Source organism: Dipodomys ordii, unplaced genomic scaffold, assembly GCF_000151885.1.
Source record: "Dipodomys ordii isolate 6190 unplaced genomic scaffold, Dord_2.0 Scaffold57, whole genome shotgun sequence".
Classification (NCBI taxonomy): domain Eukaryota; kingdom Metazoa; phylum Chordata; class Mammalia; order Rodentia; family Heteromyidae; genus Dipodomys; species Dipodomys ordii.
Window position 1 is genome coordinate 1114965 of NW_012267273.1, and position 18510 is coordinate 1133474.

At 36.2% G+C, this 18510-nt stretch overlaps 1 protein-coding gene across 2 annotated transcripts in view; it reads right to left on the reverse strand.

Moving 5' to 3' along the window:
- The window catches only part of Pld5 (phospholipase D family, member 5), a 358742-nt gene that overhangs the window by 137357 nt on the left and 202875 nt on the right, over window positions 1–18510 (reverse strand). For both annotated transcript variants that reach the window (XM_013021774.1, XM_013021775.1), the window contains exon 3: window positions 7777–7945. In XM_013021774.1, coding sequence (XP_012877228.1) covers window positions 7777–7945 — 169 coding nt within the window. The remainder of the gene's footprint in view (window positions 1–7776; window positions 7946–18510) is intronic.

Below are 18510 nucleotides of genomic sequence, written 5' to 3' on the forward strand. Positions count from 1 at the left end.
AGGCTGCAATGCTTGGTAAGAAATGTACGCATTATCCTGCCCATGCAATTGTAACCCCTCTGTACAGTATGTTCACAAATAAAATAAAATAAAATTAAAAAAAAGTCATGAGCTGCAGCAGTATTTATTTAGAAAATGGAAAAAAGACAACTTTAGTGTCCCATAGGAGAAATACTTACAGTATTTTAATCTGATGAATCCACGACACCATATATTGGGCAGCCAATTAAGAATGTCTACCCATATGTCTACTAGAATAGAAATGTGATCATGCTGTAATGATAAGTTCATACTTCAGATGTAAATTTCTTTATAAAATATAAGGCTACGAATATAAGTAAAGTGATAAAAATTAAGCTGTCAAAATGTTTTTGATGGCCATATGGAAGATTTCTTTTCCATTTCTCCATAGTTTTTCAAATATTTTATAATATCTTTATAGTGAAAAGAAATACAACCTATTCTACTTGAAACTTAAAAAACAAACAAACAGAAAAGCTCTAAAGAAGCAAAAGAGAAACAGGAACTACTTCCATAAAAAGAAACTGAAAAGACATAAGTATACAAGCAAAAAATATCTCAAGCAAAATTACCTTGGAGAAGTCATTACTTAATACAAAAAATTTGGAAGAATACATTTGGGGTCATGATTTATTCATCTCTATAGGACTAGCTTTAGTAGGTTAAAGTCTTGAATGATATTGCTTATGTGTTTACATAGAGTAATTTCCTTTGGAAATATATTGAAAAGCAAGCAAAAGCACAATCAAAATTGTTCAACAGATGGGGAAGCAGAAGCATTGAAAAGCAGTAGGAATTTATGACAAAAGACTAGGCTTTGGCGAGAAGCAGAATTCCCAGGAGCCTGGGACCTGGACAGCACATTCTACAGTGAAAGCAGACCTTCCAATCCTATTCCCCATTGGCCTTTTGTATAGCTGTTCTCCCATTCTGTATGCTTTTTGCATCAAGACTAAAGGTGAATAAAGAGTCTCTTTCAAAAGACTTGAAGAAGGATGGAGATTCGCCTAGGACAGCAGGGATAGATATGAAAAGAAGAGAGCCATATTCTCACTGAGGAGAGAGAATTGACAACATGATAGAAACTGGGAGTATGACATGGGACTCTAATAGAATATGGGCTGCAAACAATTGTGGCAGCTCTAGGAGTCATGAAGGAAGAGTGCTTTCCACCAGCAGCACAGTATAAGCTGAATACTGCATGATAACAAGTCACATGGGCTTTCAACTTAAAACAAAAACAGGGACCTCCAAACCCTACCAATCAATCAATATTGGAAGTGACTCTAGCTGGAGATGACCATATTTCTTCCTATGCACTGAGGGTTTAAAATGTCAGTTGTGCAGATGTATATAGATGGCTTGATTATCTCCTTGTTTTGTTTTGCTTTGTTTTTGAGATAGGGTTTCAACAACATGTAGCCCTGGATGGTTTTTACCTTCACTTTCTCCTGCCTCAGTCTCCTTAGTGCTGAAATCATAGGCATGTGCCACCAGGCTTGGCAATCCCAGTTATTTATTTATTTATTTTTGGTCCGGTGGTGGGGCCTGAACTCTGGGCCTGGGCGCTGTCCCTTAGCTCTTCAGCTCAAAGCTAGCACTCTACCACTTGAGCCACAGCACCACTTCTGGCTTTTTTTCTTTTTGCTTATGTGGTGCTGAGGAATCGAACCCAGGGCCTCATGCATGCAAGGCAAACGCTCTACCACTGAGCCACCTTCCCAGCCCCAATCCCAGTTTTTTTAATCCAGGAAATTCCAGCAAATATCAACTAAGGTTGTAGGTTTCTTTCTATTAAATGAAATTGTTCTAATACCAAATATGTTAAAATTTTACATATTATAACTTTGCCAGATAGTAATATCAACAAATAAAGAGGTACACAGGTATTCTTATGCTTGTCACATTCTTGAGAATGGCTTTTGGGAATAATACTGGTTAAGAGAATTAAACTGACTTGAGCTAGAGTTGCAATGTGGACACAGATCAGTAAATATAATGACAACATACATGATAACAATTGGTATATACATAAATGGTCACTTTTCTACATTATTTATGTCAACTAATTTAATGTCAACTAAGGCATAGGTTCTGTGATTGCCTTGAGGGTGATGATGAACAAATTGAGGAACAAAGAATTCAACATCTTGTTTCAGGTCACACACTGATAACAAACACCTATGCAACTTCCAATATCCTTTTAACCTTGTTTCTATGATCTGCTGAGTGCTTGAAGAGAGGAAAGGAACTAGGCTAATAGTTTACAAATGACCTATTGGTCATCTACCTTTCCTACTTGCTATTCAGTAACTTGGGCAGTTTGTGAGCAATTTAAATGATAAATTTCCCAAATCCAACAATTGTGATGTATTATCAATTGGCAGTGATTGCTCACTGGGAGGCCAGGCTCTAATTGACTTTATATAAATGCATCTCTTCAACATTCAGTTGTTACAGCTCATTAATTATTTCATTTGGTTCCTTACAGTGAACTCATAAAGAATGGAGGGATGTTTCTTATCCAACAAGTTAGGCAGTTATACTAATAAGCCTTCACTGGTCACATTTCCCCGCTTGTTCTCAACAGTCTTGATTTCATTAATTCTCACCATTTTATCTCATAAATAAGCAATCAAAATGTCTTATAAATTTCAATATTTTATTGGCTAAACTTGTCATCCTCACAGCAACAAGAACTGTTTGTGTTGCCATGGGTTTTGAATTAATTGGAAAATATGGTTACCATGGAATTGTGGACCTCATTAACCCTCAACATTGCTATGAGGTAGCATAAAGACATTATCCAGTTACCCTTAGCATGGAAGGAAACAGATACAAAGAGATTAACAGCACCTTTTCAGAGGTAGGAAAGACAAAATGGTGGGAATCAAAACAACAACCCTTCAGAGGCATAGATAAAAATTACATTTTAAGTCAATATGTGTGATTCCATGCAGTTTTAAAAAGCCAACATTCATCATTCCTTCTCTCTCACACACAAAATTGCACATTATAACAGACAAGCTGTTTTTTTGTTTTAGTGCCTATTTATCTGCGTGCCATTTATGATCTTATTTAGCACATTTCAAGTCTATTAGTTTAAAAGTAAATGTCATGTTTGACTATTCCCCAAATTATATATATATATATATATGCATGTATTAAACTGTAAATTTGAACCATTATTTTTTCTCATGCTTATGTATGAATGACAATATTCTTTTTTTAAAATGTATTTATTTATTTTTTATTTGTGAACATACTGTACAGAGGGGTTACAATTACATGGGCAGGATAATGCATACATTTCTTACCAAGCATTGCAGCCTCCTCCTTTGGTTTACCCTTCACATCCCTTCCCAGCCTCCCCCCTCCCCCCCAATCCCAACTCTTCTCCTCCCCCCCTTCCCCCCCCCCCCCCCCACCGACGTTGTAAAGCTCGTTTTGGACATGACAACTTATACTTCTCGTTGTTGCATTAGGTCCACCTGTATCCTTAAACAACTGTTTTTTCCCCCTCTCCTCCACAAGTTATACTGACATCAAATATAGTGAAAGCAGGGGTTATGCTGTGGGGGAGGGACATACAAAGCAACAAAGAGATAGTGAATGACAATATTCTTAAAGAATATTTACATTAGGTTCAGTTCAGTAATTAGACTATGAACATTTCCCCCCTACTGCCCCTCTACTGTCTTGGTCACTTGAATGCTCTTGAGTCTTGTAAAGGATTTATTGAACATTCTTGGGGACTTTGTAGTGTACTCAGCCTTCCACGCCCAATGACCTCCAAATCTACATTGATTATAGGAATCTTGTAAAACAACTAGGGTTTAGGGCTGGATGAGAAATATTAGCTTAGGGGAAAAAGAAAAGCATTCAGCAAATATAGTTTTGTAGATGAAAAGAAAGATTCTACATTTCTGAAGCAGAGCACATCAGAAAAGACATAATTAGGAAACCAAGTCCAAATACCAAGCAAACGTTCCGATTTTGTGTTTGACACACATGGCTCTTCACTGGTGCACATGAGAAAGGGCATTGCTGCCATTATCCTGAGCTTATAAAGCATGAATATCTGTGCGGGTCCAGGGCCCATTAAGTGACATGACAAGCTAAAGCTTGCAGTTCATATTCCATTGTAAGGATTAGAATCATAGACTTTCTAAAATTGGTGTCTGTGTTCCCTCTCATTTCTATATATGCATGCTATTTCTACATTTTGCCTCTCCCTGAATCTAGGTTGGACTTGAGAATAACAGTGGCAAAAGCAGTGTTCGGAGAGTCCAGGCATTAAGAGGGCTTGCAGTTTTATTAGTTTTTACCCTCTTGGCATGCAGCTTCCCTATACAAATCTTGGCTTAGACTGTCATATAAGTGTCCACGTGGGGTGAATGAGACTTGGTCAGCTCTCAGGCAATCCAATCCCCAAACTTCTCACTAAGCACAACTGTGGAAACAATGCTTTTTTAAAATTTTATTTATTGTTATAGTAAAGATGTTGTACAGAGGGGTTATGGTTATGTATAATGTTACACCTTCCCTTGCTCTCAGTTTTTCCCTCTGTTCCCCACCACCAACTTGTATAGTTCATTTTCTACATAGTGGTTAGTGAGTATCACTGCTGCATTTGTTCTAAAAGCTTATATATTACATATAAATGGGGGAAAGAAGGATGAGAGATAAACCAAAGAAGGAACTACTTTATGTTCATCAGAATTCAGAGAAAATATAAAACGTTCAGGTAGCCCCCGAAGTCAGCAAGATATTGTCGAAGTAAAAAAACGATCTGATGTGTTGGGTGCCTGATAATTTTAAAATTGTCTGTACACTATGATGGTTGGGTATCTTAGTAAGATGTTTTCTATTGTTTTAATTTTTATTTATTATTATTATTATTATTATTCAGAGGGGTTTCAGTTATGTAAGTTGAGTAATAAGCAGTGTTACCCCTTCCTTCGTAAGATTTATGGCTAAGGAGAGATAGCTTCCAGATGAGACAGCCAAATCTTCAAGGTTACAAACAGTCATGATTAACTAATTATTATGTCTTCAAAACTAACTACTGCCATGTCAGACATCTTATGTCTAGTCTCTACATCCCAGGAGGCAAGAATTTTCTACTTTAATCATGCCAGATACCAGGAACTTAAAATCTGCAGAAGTTATTCAAATTAGGTAATCATAAACTATTGGCTCTGCTCCATCTTGTCTTCCTAAAGATACACTAGTAGAAATTTGGTCTATATTTTTCTCTTGCTCCTGCCCTTCTGTCTCCTGATCATTCTGGTGTTTTTCCACATAGCCTTATGTGGAATATCTGTGAATGATGACGAAGTTACACTTTTCCTGAGCCTCTTTTCTGTTTCCTCTTGAGGCTACAGCTCAGTGATCATCTCAAAAAACAATTTGAAGGATGAAGTCCTAGGGCTTACATAATAGTCTAGCATAGACCCATTTGCAATTTGTTTGTGTGACTTTTTGCTAATTAAATGGACTATAGCTGTGTACAATATTTACAAAGTTGTAAAAGGATTATACTATATTGTACTAAAAAAGGACAGAGATAATTTAAAATAAAAGGAGGTCTCAAATAGACAAGATCTGAAAACAATTCTGCATAGCTCTCAGTGGCGAAGCATGCCCAAGAACCACTACTCAAGAGGTAGAGGCAGAATTGAGAATTTACATCAGGCCTGAGATAAATAGCAAAAAATTCCACTTAAAAATAAATAAAGGCATCAGCAACATCACCATTATAATAATCAACAACAACACAACCAAAAGAAATGTGAACTATTTCTTTCAGAAGAACAAATATGGGCTAAGGATGTAGCATATTTTATTGGTAGAGCAGTTGTTTAGCATTCACCAGGCCTGAGTTTTATTCCTAGCACTACAAAAAAAAAGACCAAACCAAAACACCACCACTATAAGCAAAGACAGTGGAGCAAAGAGCTAAAGAAGTTAGATTAGGAAACCACTGCCAAGGAAAAGAACTAGATGCCAGACACATTCCTGGTTTCAAGAGTTGGAAAAAATGGTAAACATATATGCAAGGCTGGATTTGGAATTCCAGCCACCTAATGACTGCTGTATTCTTTTGTTTTGCCCTTTTGAACATATCTGTCTAGTTATCTTGCCTTTGTCTCAATTATGTAAGAGTGTGTGTTGGGGAACATAAAACTAATTAGTTCACCTCTCTCACATGGGGTACCTCCTTCAGATCAAGAGCTGCTGAAGATTAAATGTTGGACACCAAGCCCAGGATTTTATTATTTATATAATAGGTTCATTCAAGTTTTAAGGGATGAAGAGACTATTTTGCAAGTGGAAGGAATATGAATTGCTATGTTCAGCACATTATTTCTAGAGATGGCTGCTACAAACTTTACCTAGTCTTGTCTCTTGCTACTACTCTTATTTTGAACTTGTGACTCACTTTGATCAATGGAATATGATGGTCGCAAGTTCTGTAATGTCATGCTCCAGATTGCAATAGCCCTCTGTGCTTCTGTTTTTTGTGGTTTTAGTTAGAATCTGGCTACTAGGTAAAGAGCCAAGTTAGTCTGAAGAATGATGGAAGTCATATTCAGAGAAAGATACAGACACCTGTACATATTCCAGCCACTACAGCCAACCTGAGAAGATACAAACACTATACATATCAGAGTCTTTTTCCAATTTTTGCCAAAAACTATCCAGTGAACAGGTAAAAGAACTTTTCTAACCACCAAGATTAGGGATAACATATTTATTATTTAACAATACATATCAGAAAGAATTGTTTAAAAGGTATAAATGTACTTTTAATTATCTTAGTAAATTTATTTAATTCTTCATTCTGACCTATGTGTTTGGTTTATCTTTTTTTTGACATATTTTTATTCTACAATAGTATAATCAAATGACATATTTCATCATGAAATGATACCAACAGAGTTTGTATTACAAAAGAGATAGAACTCATTTTATACTTGAATCAACTAGGTCATTTGAGTACTGTATAAACCAATGGACAGACACTTGGATAGAATAGCTCAATGCAAACATTGTGGTTATACCAATGCAAAGAAAATACTTTGAAAATGGCCAGGATCACAATGTGTAGTGGTACACATGTGAGGCCAATCTAGTTACAAACAAAGACCCCATCACAAATAATACCAACCAAATAGACAAAGCAATAATAAGATGGAGTGCTTAATTTGAAACTCATTTAAATCATGAAGTCATTTTGCTAGAGGGTGTTCTCTGTAGTAAGTACATTTTTTTTCCTATCCACACAAATATGATAAGGACTCTGAGTAGTTTCACTTCTTTTTTTTTTTTTAATCAAAATCGACTTGAAACCTGCAGGTACATTGCATGACACAATTTGCCCAAACACATGCCTTAGCAGGTAGTTATAGACTGAGAAATAAATAAACACTCAGCCTGAGCGAAACAGAATTCTAGGTGTGCTGGATGCCACTCATGTGAATGGTAGACCCCTTGAAGTTGTATAGCATCCTAAGGATGTGTAGCGGGCTTGGTTTAAACAAAGATGAAGCACAATTTTGCCTCTATAAACATGAGCTCAGGCATTTATGATTGACATCGCATATCTACACAAATGCAGTCCTGAATACATTATTGTGCAAAGGTGGAATTAAAAAAATGAGCTGAGCTTGCTTTAGGCAGGACAAGAATTCTGAGGAGTGTAAAATGCACATAAGGAAAGTCATCACAGACAAAGAGGATGCAGCTTACCTGACATGCTGATGGATGACTGTGGTTGAGATCCCAATGAGAAGACACAATGTCAACAGACTTTCTGGCCATATTGAGTAAATTCATCCAGCCTTGGAAAAGTGGTAGGTGAAATGGTGCACTTTCGGAATAGTTAAGGCCTTCAGGAATATTTTCCACCAGGGCAATTCTTAGAAAAGATTTTGAAAGAAACAAACACAATCTAGTCAAATTGCCAAGCATTCATATTTCTTTACACATGCATACAGACATCAGAAAATAACTTCATAATATTTCTGAGTGCATATATTCTTATAATTTTTGTATTTCTACAAAAGGCCTCTTATATTTTATCTATGTTATTTGTTTATTTATTGCCAGTCCTGGGGCTTGAACTTAGGGCCTAGACATTGTTCCTGAACACTGGGCCACTTCCAGATTTTTCTGAGTAGTTTGTTGGAAATAAGAGTCTCATAATTTTTCTGGCCTGGGCTGGCTTCTAACTGCTATCTTCAGATCTCAGTTTCCTGAGTAGCTAGGATTTATAGGCATGAGCCACTAATGCCCAGCCTAATTTTTTCTATTTTAATCTACTATCTTCTGTGATTAAATCTGGTCTTCTGTGTCTCTACTGTTTTCTATATTCTGTTCATTGTTACCACTTACATTTCAGCAAATTACAGTGTAATTCCCTAGTGTAGAGTTTCAAACTAGCTTTGGGGAAAAAGAAATCTCAGATCTAACTACATGAACATTGTTTTATAGTAATGTACTCCTATAACAATGCAGTTTATAATGTTCAGGGCCAACACTATGGAGGTTCTGAATTAGCAAGAAGAGTTTGGACTTAATTGTGATGCATGTGGCGCAGTCAAATGTATTTCAGGAGAAACAACATGGGTATGGTCTCAAATGAAAACCATAAATTAAATTTTGCATATCTCCAGTCTCTGGAATGATGTTGAGCATATAATGGAATTCAATAAATGTGATTAATATTGCTTAATATTTCTACTCATGCTTCCCAAAGTAAACAAAAAGTAATACTGAGAAAAAGTCACAAAATCTCCCACTTTTGGTGATTTATTATTTATATAGATAAAGACTATATAAACCTCTTGTTTCCATATCTTGGAGTTTATTTTAATTAACATTATTTTACATGGTCATATGTATCTAGCTATTGAGCTATTTTTTAAATTTAATTTTATTGTCAAGGTGATGGGCAGAAGGGTTACAGTTACATAACAAGTACATATGATCCTCTGCTAGGACTACCCCAGACATTTTTTCTTTCTTTTTTTTTTGATGTACTGTGTAAAGTTATTTCTTTTTTTTTCTTTTTCCTTTGGTGTATCCCATTGTCATTGTTTTTGACTTTGGTATCCTAAGTCTTGTATATCCATTTTTCTTATTTGGAGAAAGGAAGGAGAACACAAAATGGTGAGACAAAGGACAAAGGGTGAACCAATGCAGCAGTGATCCTCACAAGACACTATGTTGGAAATGAACTTACAACTGGGTGGGGGCACGGAGTAAGGGGGGAAATGTACTTATTACTTTACTTATATAACTGTAGCCCCTCTGTACATCACCTTCACAATAAAATAAAATAATTTTTTAAAAAGAAAAAATATAAAAATGATAGTATGTATTGCCAAGCACTGGGGGCTCCATCTTATAATTCTAGATACTCAAGAAGTGAGATTTAAAGAGTGTGGTTTAAAAGGCAACTAATGCAGGAAAGTACATGAGACTCCTTTTTTTCTGTTTTTCATCCTTTTCTTTTTAATAAGTTTTTTATTGTGAAAATACTGTACAGAGGGGTTACAGTTTCATGAGAAAGGTAATGAGCACATTTCCTATCAAGCATTGTTGCCTCTTCCTTTGTTTTTCCCCTACCATCCCTTCCCTCCCATCTGCACAACTACACTACCCCCTCCACCTAAATTGAAAGTTCATTGTTTAACAGTGTCTTGTACATCTCATTGTTACAAAGGGCCAACCTGTATCCCAATTTAAACATTTTGTTTTTTCCCTTCTCCTCCCCAAATTATACTGACATCAAATACAGTGAAAACAGGGGTTATACCATGGGGGAGGGACATACAAAGCAACAAAAAAAATTGCATGGTACCTTATAAGCACATTAGAAACAATAGCAAGAAAGACAAAACCACTTGTGTTCTTATTTTGGGGTTCATTTCACTTAACATCATCTTATCTGGTCATATGTACATAGCTTTTGGCCTTTTCTGCTTGTTCCAGACATATCTAGTTATTGCAAGTAAGGGAAACCATAGGATTTATGTTTCCTTGGACCTGGCTTACTTTACTTAATATAATTTTTCCAAGAAAAGAAATGCAAATCAAAACAACATTGAGATTCCACCTCACCCCTGTTAGAATGGCTATAATCAAGAACTCTAAAAACAACATGCTGGAGGGGAAGTGGACAAAAGGGAATCCTACTGCATTGTTGGTGGGAGTGTAAACTTGTTCAACCACTTTGGAAAGCAGTATGGAGGTTCCTCAGAACACTCCACATAGAGCTCCCCTATGACTCAGCAATCCTACTTTTGGGCATTTACCCAAATGTTTACAAACAAGACCATACTAAAGCTACCACCACAACTATGTTTATTGCAGCATTATTTACCATAGCTATGATATTGAACCAACCCAGATGCCCCTCAGTAGATGAATGGATCAAGAAAATGTGGTATATATACACAATGGAATTCTATGCTTCCATCAGAAAGAATGACATTGCCCCATTTGTTAGGAAATGGAAAGACTTGGAAAAATTATATTAAGTGAAGTAAGCCAAGCCCAAAGAAACATAGGTCCCATGGTTTCCCTTATTTGCAGTATCTAGTATATGTATGAGTCAAGCAGAAAAGGTCAGATAATGTGATGTTAGGAAAATGAACCCTTAGATATGTATTTTAATGTCTTTTTCTTTCATGTATTTTTTTCTAATGCATTTATAAGATTATTTCTTTGTTGCTTTGTATGTCCCTCCCCCACAATATAACCCCTGCTTTCACTGTATTTGATGTCGGTATAATTTGTGGAGGAGATGGGGAAATACAAGTCGTTTAAGGGTACAGGTGGACCTGTTGCAACAATGAGAAGTACAAGTTGTCATGTTGAAAACGAACTTTACAACATTGGTGCGGGAGGGGGGCTACAGGGGTGGGGGAGGTTTAGGGGGGGCGGGGGGGGCGGGAGGCTGGGAAGGGATGTGAAGGGTGAACAAAGGAGGAGGCTGCAATGCTTGATAAGAAATGTACGCATTATCTTGCCCATGTAATTGTAACCCCTCTGTACAGTATGTTCACAAAAAATAAAAATTAAAAAAAAACTAAAAAAAAAGAGATAAGTTGACATTGGGGGTTGAGGGAGAGACCAACCATGACTTGGTTTAGTTCAGCTTAGAAGAACTGAATTTATTGCTTTGGTGAGCCTCATCTATAAAGTGTGAACAGTAATTACAAAATAGCAAAATAGGATCATACATGGAAAAAATTTTACTTCACAAATGACTAGAATCACACAAACATCTTATTACATATAATAATTTAAATATCATGATGAATAAGTGCTATATATGAAATTATAGGTTTAATCACAGAAGAAGCATTATGTTCCACCCTTTTTAATCTGAAAAGCTTTTTACAAAATACGTCAGTATTTGTTTATTTATTTATTATATATTCCTTCCAAAAAGACTTGAAGCTTGTAATATTAGACATAGATATAACAGAATCATTAAAAAAAGAAAAATGAAGAGAAAAGCACCCTAGGTGCCTATATTTTTCTAGCTGGTGAAGAAGATTCAAAACACTTTCTAGCTTGGGGAGGGGAAGGGAAAAAACAAAATGCTTAAGTAGGGATCAGGTTGACCCATTTTAACAAGGAGATATATAAGACACTATGTTGAAAACAAACTTTACAATTTGTAGGGGGAGGGAGGGAGAAATTGGGGAGGTGGGGAGGAAAAGGATGGTAGGGGAAAAACAAAAGAGGAGGTAACAATGCTCGATATGAAATGTATTTATTACCTTATTCATGTAACTGCAATCCCTCTGTACACTATTTTTACAATAAAAACATACTTAATTTTTTAAAAAGTGGGACATCAGAAAAGCAGGAAAACAAGACAGGCTCAAGTGAAAGGATCTCTAGGTAAGCAAGATGAGAGGGTTAAATTTTATCTACTTTGAAATATGCAAAAGCAAAAGACAAGTTGAAAGTAGAGATTGTAATTCTATGCATGTTAAACCCCAAATAGCTGTTAATAGGAGCTAGATATAGCATGAATAAATGACTTGAGATTAACTGTCTTCCCAGCAACCAAAGCATACTTTTAAAAAGCATTCATCAAACAAAACAAGCCCTTAAATGAAATGAATCCAAACACAATAGCTATAAAACTAGAAGTTTTATAAATACTTTGGTAGTAAGAATATACTGAGACCAACATGAGAAGACTCAACAAGCCCAGAGAAATCAGATGAGATAAGGTAGGTGGAATAATTGTACAACTCTAGACAGCTCGACACCATTCCTTTCTTCAAACTATGAAGAAAGTCTTCCACTAGGCCTACAAACAACTCAGGATTTCTAGTCTTTTGTGTTATGAATATAAGAATCAAACCCAAGACTATTAGAAGAATCTGTGATTCTGGCACTATTAAGAATTTTCATCCCTCCTGACCCCCAAACAAGTAGATGGAATTATCCTCCCAGGTCTTTGCAGTCCAAGGATAAGGAATTTAAATGGAACATGAAACACATAGTGTTTCCGACGTGGTCTGTGCATACTCTACAATGTCTACTTATTAACATCATTCAACCTTCTGAAGATCAGGGCTGACCGCTGTGAATCTGGGGGGAAAATTGCCAAGGTTTAATCTTTAATAATATGGGACCTTATTTTCCAAAGTAAATGGAATTTAAAGTATATTATCCTCAATTCACTGACAAAAGGTCACTCCATTCCTTCAATCTGTCAAACATCCAAACTCCCAAAGTCAAGATGGTATTTTGACAGGTATACACCATGAACAGCACAAAATGCAGCAAAATTCTCATAAAAAAGCACTACCTGACAACATGATAGCCATAATTACAACTAAAGATGACACAGCTGGATTCTCAACCTATCACTAACATTTAGATGTGAAAAGTGGAATATGTTTGAAATTTTTCATATGGAAAATAATGCAAACTAGTGTCCATCTTCATTAGCAGATAAAACATTTGTGCTTGAAATGTTAACGGTGATATTTACTTTTTTGAAATACAACATAATTACAAATAAGCACAAATTGCAAAAACAATTTGTGTGTGTATGTTGTCTCCTTAGATTCAACCATCCAAAGCGGCTCTGTTAGAGGAAGCAAAGTTTCGCTGTCATTTGTTAGATGCTATCAGCATCCCAATTTGGATGAACCTTAAGCAACTTCAGTCAATGCGTTTTTTTAAGAATTCTGAGACAAGCAGAACCGGTCAGATAAGTTGATGTTAGGCGAAATGAACCCCAAGATAAGGATTCAAATGGTTTTTCTTGCTTGCTATTGTTTCTAACATATTTATAAGATGATTTCTTTGTTGCTTTGTATGTCCTTCCCCCATGGTATAACCCCTGTTTTCACTGTATTTGATGTTGGTATAATTTGGGGAGGGGAAGGAAAAAAAACAATTGTTTAAATAGGGATACATGAGGAATCATTGCAACAATGAGATGTACAAGACATTATGTCAAAAAATGAACTTTAGGGGCTGGGAAGGTGGCTCAGTGGTAGAGCGCTTGCCTTGCATGCGTGAGGCCCTGGGTTCGATTCCTCAGCACGACATAAGCAAAAAGAAAATAGCCGGAAGTGGCGCTGTAGCTCAAGTGGTAGAGCGCTAGCCTTGAGCTAAAGAACTGAGGGACAGTGCCCAGGCCCAGAGTTCAGGCCCCACAACCGCCCCCCCAAAATGAACTTTACAGCTTCGGTGGAGAGGATTAGGGGGTGGGGTGGTGGGATGGGTTTGCATGGATGGGAAGGGGAAATAAAGGAGGAGGCAACAATGCTTGATAAGAAATGCACTCATTACCTTGCTCATGTAATTGTAACCCCTCTGTACGGTATTTTTACAATAAAAAAGTTTTATTAAAAAAAAGGAATTCTGGAAATGAAGGTGCCTCAGTGGTAGAGTGCTTGCCTTGCATCATGAGCCCTAAGTTTGATTCCTCAGCACCACATAAGCACAAAAAATCTAGAAGTGGCGCTGTGGCTCAAGTGGTAGAGCGCTAGCCTTGAACTGAAGAGGTGAGGAACAGCGCCCAGGCCGAGTTAAGCCTCCACGACCAACAAAAATCAAAACAAACAAACAAAAAAAAATGCTGGAAATGAAATTTGGATGCTATAGAATAAAAAAAAAAACTACTATTGTGTTGATATTCACAGGATGGGAGTTTCCTGCCATTGGAACTGCTGCAATAAATGGAGAAAGTGTTTTACTACCAGTGCTAAAAAAAGTCCTGTTGATGTAGTTTAGAATTCTAGTTCCACTGTATTATGTGCTGTTTATGGTGTATTCCTGTTAAAATGGCATTTTCAACTTGAAATGTGATTTTGATTTTTACTTTGGAACTGGTTCTTATAATGAACTGGCAATAACTCATCATAGATATGTTAGTACTAGTTGGTTTTGTTTGTTGCAAACTACAAACCTATTTCTAAACCACTGGTTTTGAGTTCTCCATGGTTTTCTTGGTGTTTAGATGGTGAGAATATTTTAATAGCTATGTATATTTCCAGGTTGCAGTTTATTAATGGACAAAACATTTAACATTTTACTGGTTGGACCTTATAAAATGTGCTATCAGATACAAAGTTATGATAAATTTCTTGGCCACCATTTTTGCAAGGATAGTTTTCAGCAAAATCAGTAATAGTTGCACTTGACATGTCCTGTGAGGAGCCCCCAGCTTTAAGAAATATATCACCAAGATCAGATGGGGTTTGGACAGATGGAGAAGAAGTGGTAACACTGATCAAGGTACAGTATTCTCACAAACTGACATGTTGAATTGAAACTCCTCTGTATAACTACTTAAATATAATAATAATAATAAAATTAAAAAGAGATATATACTAATCATGTGTGGTGTAACAGCTCCCAGCACTCAGGACATTAAGGCAGAAGGGTTGCAAATTTGAGGCTACCCAGAATACATAGAAAGTTTGAGGCCAGCCAATACCGAAGTAAATCCTTATCACTAAGAACCAACCCACAGCAAAACGTAAGAGAAACATAAATCAATCAATCATCAACATCAAACTCAATAAAAATGAACCACCTTAGAAAGGAACTCCAATCAGAAAATGCCGAATCATTATTTAAAAAGTCTTTGAAGCCAGGTGCAGGTGGCTCACACCTATTATCCTAGCTATTCAGGAGGATGAGATTTGAGGACCACAATTTGAAGCCAGCCTGGTAGGAAAGTCCATGAAACTCATCTCTCCAATTTAACCACCAAAAAGCCAGAAGTGGAGCCGTGGCTCAAGTGGTAGAATGCCAGCCTTGAGTAAAAAAGCTCAGGGACAGTATGCAGGCCCAGAATTCAAGCCTGAGGCCAGGTACAAACAAACAAACAGCTTTGCATAATAATCAAAGAAAGCAAGAAGCTAAGAAAGCTGCAAAGCAAGAAAAAAAGAGAAAGGATAACAGTCCAGATTTACTACCTACAACATATGATGAAATACCACCTATTAGTCAACTTTTAGAGACTTTAAGGTAAACTAACAAACAAAATCAGGGATCTAAAGAACACACTGAAAGTAATCCAACAATTAAAAGAGCAAGCAGCAACTGGAAAAGAACTACGAAAGACTTAAGTTTGGAGAACATTCAGAAAGAGTGCTTTTCCAGAAGCTAGATGATTTGGAATTGGGCAATGATTTGCAATAATAAGCAGTTACCATAAATAAATTGGCACACTTATTAGATCCATTCCTATACACAGATTATCCAAATTCCCACATTCAACATCAATCTGTAACTTCAAGCATTTTTCAAAATGGGAAATTATTAAGTCGACATTTTACAAATCCTATGACCTATATTACGCCAATACATGATGAAAAAAGAGATTCTTTTTATTTTTTTCAGTTAAGCCTGAAAGATTGAAAGATAAATTTTGTCAGAGAGCAGTGTTTCTCACATAAATGAAAAAGGATGTTTGAAATTTAAAAAGAGAGGATAATTTTTTTTAAATTTTATTTTATTTTATTTGTGAACATACTGTACAGAGGGGTTACAATTGCATGGGCAGGATAATGCGTACATTTCTTACCAAGCATTGCAGCCTGAGAGGATAATTTTTTGTACAGTGTTAGTAAGTGCCAACCTTTCCAAGACATTACTACTATTTTGAATTTGTGGTAGTCATCTTGTTATTTCATGAGTATGAAGTGCAGATAGATAGATAGATAGATAGACAGACAGACAGACAGACAGACAGACAGACAGACAGATAGTTATGTGGCTTCTTTTGCAATGAATGAGATTTTAACTTAAGCTTTTGAAAATACAGTTCAGAGATAGTTCCATAAGCCTTACTAGATTGTCAAAGCACCCCTAGCCTAGGGAATTTAACAAGTTCTCATTAAGTGGCAATGCATCATTGATTCCTTTCCTTCTGCTTCATACATTTTTCCTCTTAATGACTGGAACCTTGACAGTGGATAACATTATCAAGACAGATTTATCTAGAGAAGAGAATTGGGTCAGAACCAAATACAGAACACGTCTAATCATTTCTGTTTGTTAGAGAAAGTGTGGCAAGTGAAAACGATGGGGCCGAAAGTACTGGAGAGCATGTAAGAGAGAGAATGAAAGAAGACCAGGGAAGACCAAATCTATTTTCATAATTACTTGGCTTTTAAAGAATATGAAAAATAAAGAGATATCACTCAGAGTTTGGTGACCACAGTTTTGTTTGGGTAATTCATTCCATGAAACAAGTCTCAGAATAATGGTCTTACCATCTTCTTTTCATCCATTTTATCTATGCTTCATGATTCTTCTGCCTGTGACAGTGTTTGTTTCCTGTGTCCTGTTAGAAAAGGTCTCTGGAAATCACCTTTGAAATGACTTATTTCTGTGACCTATCATTTTATTTCCCTTAACAACCAACATCTGGCTACTCTCCAGGGGCCTTAGCTAATTAGTATACATTCAGAACTCATTTATATGCTACTATAGCCCCTGACACACTGTCTTCTGCAAGGAAATACAGAAGTCGGCAGCACTCATTACAGCTCACCTTTGGACAAATCCTTGAAATGCCTGCTCATCATCTCTAAGAAGACTCTACCAGATGCCCCAGTACTGTCTAGGACGCCAAAAAACAAAGTACAAATCTTATGCCTTTTTATGGTGTTTTAAAATACAATATAAATGACTTGCACTGGGAGTTCACATAATATAAGAACATTTTTAATTTTGTAAATCGATTTGAAAACAAAATTGGAACTGTTTTTATTAGTAGTATGTATTTCCAAATTAATATGACCATCAAAATTCTTCTTTCAATCTAGGAACAATAATGCACCTTCATAAAGAAATAGGTGCAGTTTTACTGTAATAAGCCAGTGTAAACAATGAAGAACATGTATCTACTAGCTTTAAAATGTGCTCTGAGAGTCTGTTCATAGCTTTGTTTTGGAAACTATCAGAATCTTTATAAAGCATTACATTTTCACACATCATTTTGGTATTTCTGTAGAGAAACATTTAAAGAAAAGGATTTGAATAGCATAGAGCAAGAACTACTTCGTTATGAGCTGTGTGACCTTCACCAAATTACTAACCTTTTTGTAACTCTTTCCACTTTTGAAAAAGTGTATTACAAAGACTAGAGGGACAAATCAATGTAAAGTGCTTTGCTAAGTGACTGCTTCACAGTATGCACAAAAAGACTTCCTTTTACAGCAACCTACAGTAAGAAAATTGAAATTTAGAGGATTTTACAAATCCTCAACCTGATAAAATATGGGATTTACCAATGAGATTTTGCAGGGCTGTGGACATGGCTAAAGTGGTAGAACACCTGTTTAGCAAGTATGAGCTTTAAGTTCAAACTCTAGTACTAAAAAAACAGAAGCCAAAAAAAAAAACCCCACCAAAGATTCCACATATTTCTGTTAAAAGCATTCTTAGACACTGGAACTTTCCTGATGCCTGCAAAGTGAATGTAAGTTTATTTTAATTATCTCAAGCAACACACCCATTATTTGTTCTAACGCACTCAAACTGTGGATTTTGATTCTTCAGCTCTTGGTTCTCTCTGATAGCATTAATTAAGAAGCTTAACAGATGGTTCCTGAAGAAATTAGATGTGTAGTCAAAGTTTTGCAGGCAGAATTAGTGTACCTCCATTGTAATCATCTGATTATAATTAAAACCCAGAATTGGCATGTTTCTAAAAAATGATACAGGAAACTCTCACACTGAAGTAGAGCAGGACTGGCTACTGATAGCACTACATTTACTGATGACCTTTGACCATGTATGGAAATGAAAGAAAGGCTAAGAGAACAATCTAAAGTCTAGTTTTAAAACTAATCAGAGACCTCAGAGAGGATTCGAACAAACAGATGAATGAAGTAATGTAATCAATTCAAAACTTGGATGAGGAACTCAACAATTTGAATAAGAGAGTTAGAAATTCTGGAAAAAAATCAGAAATATTGG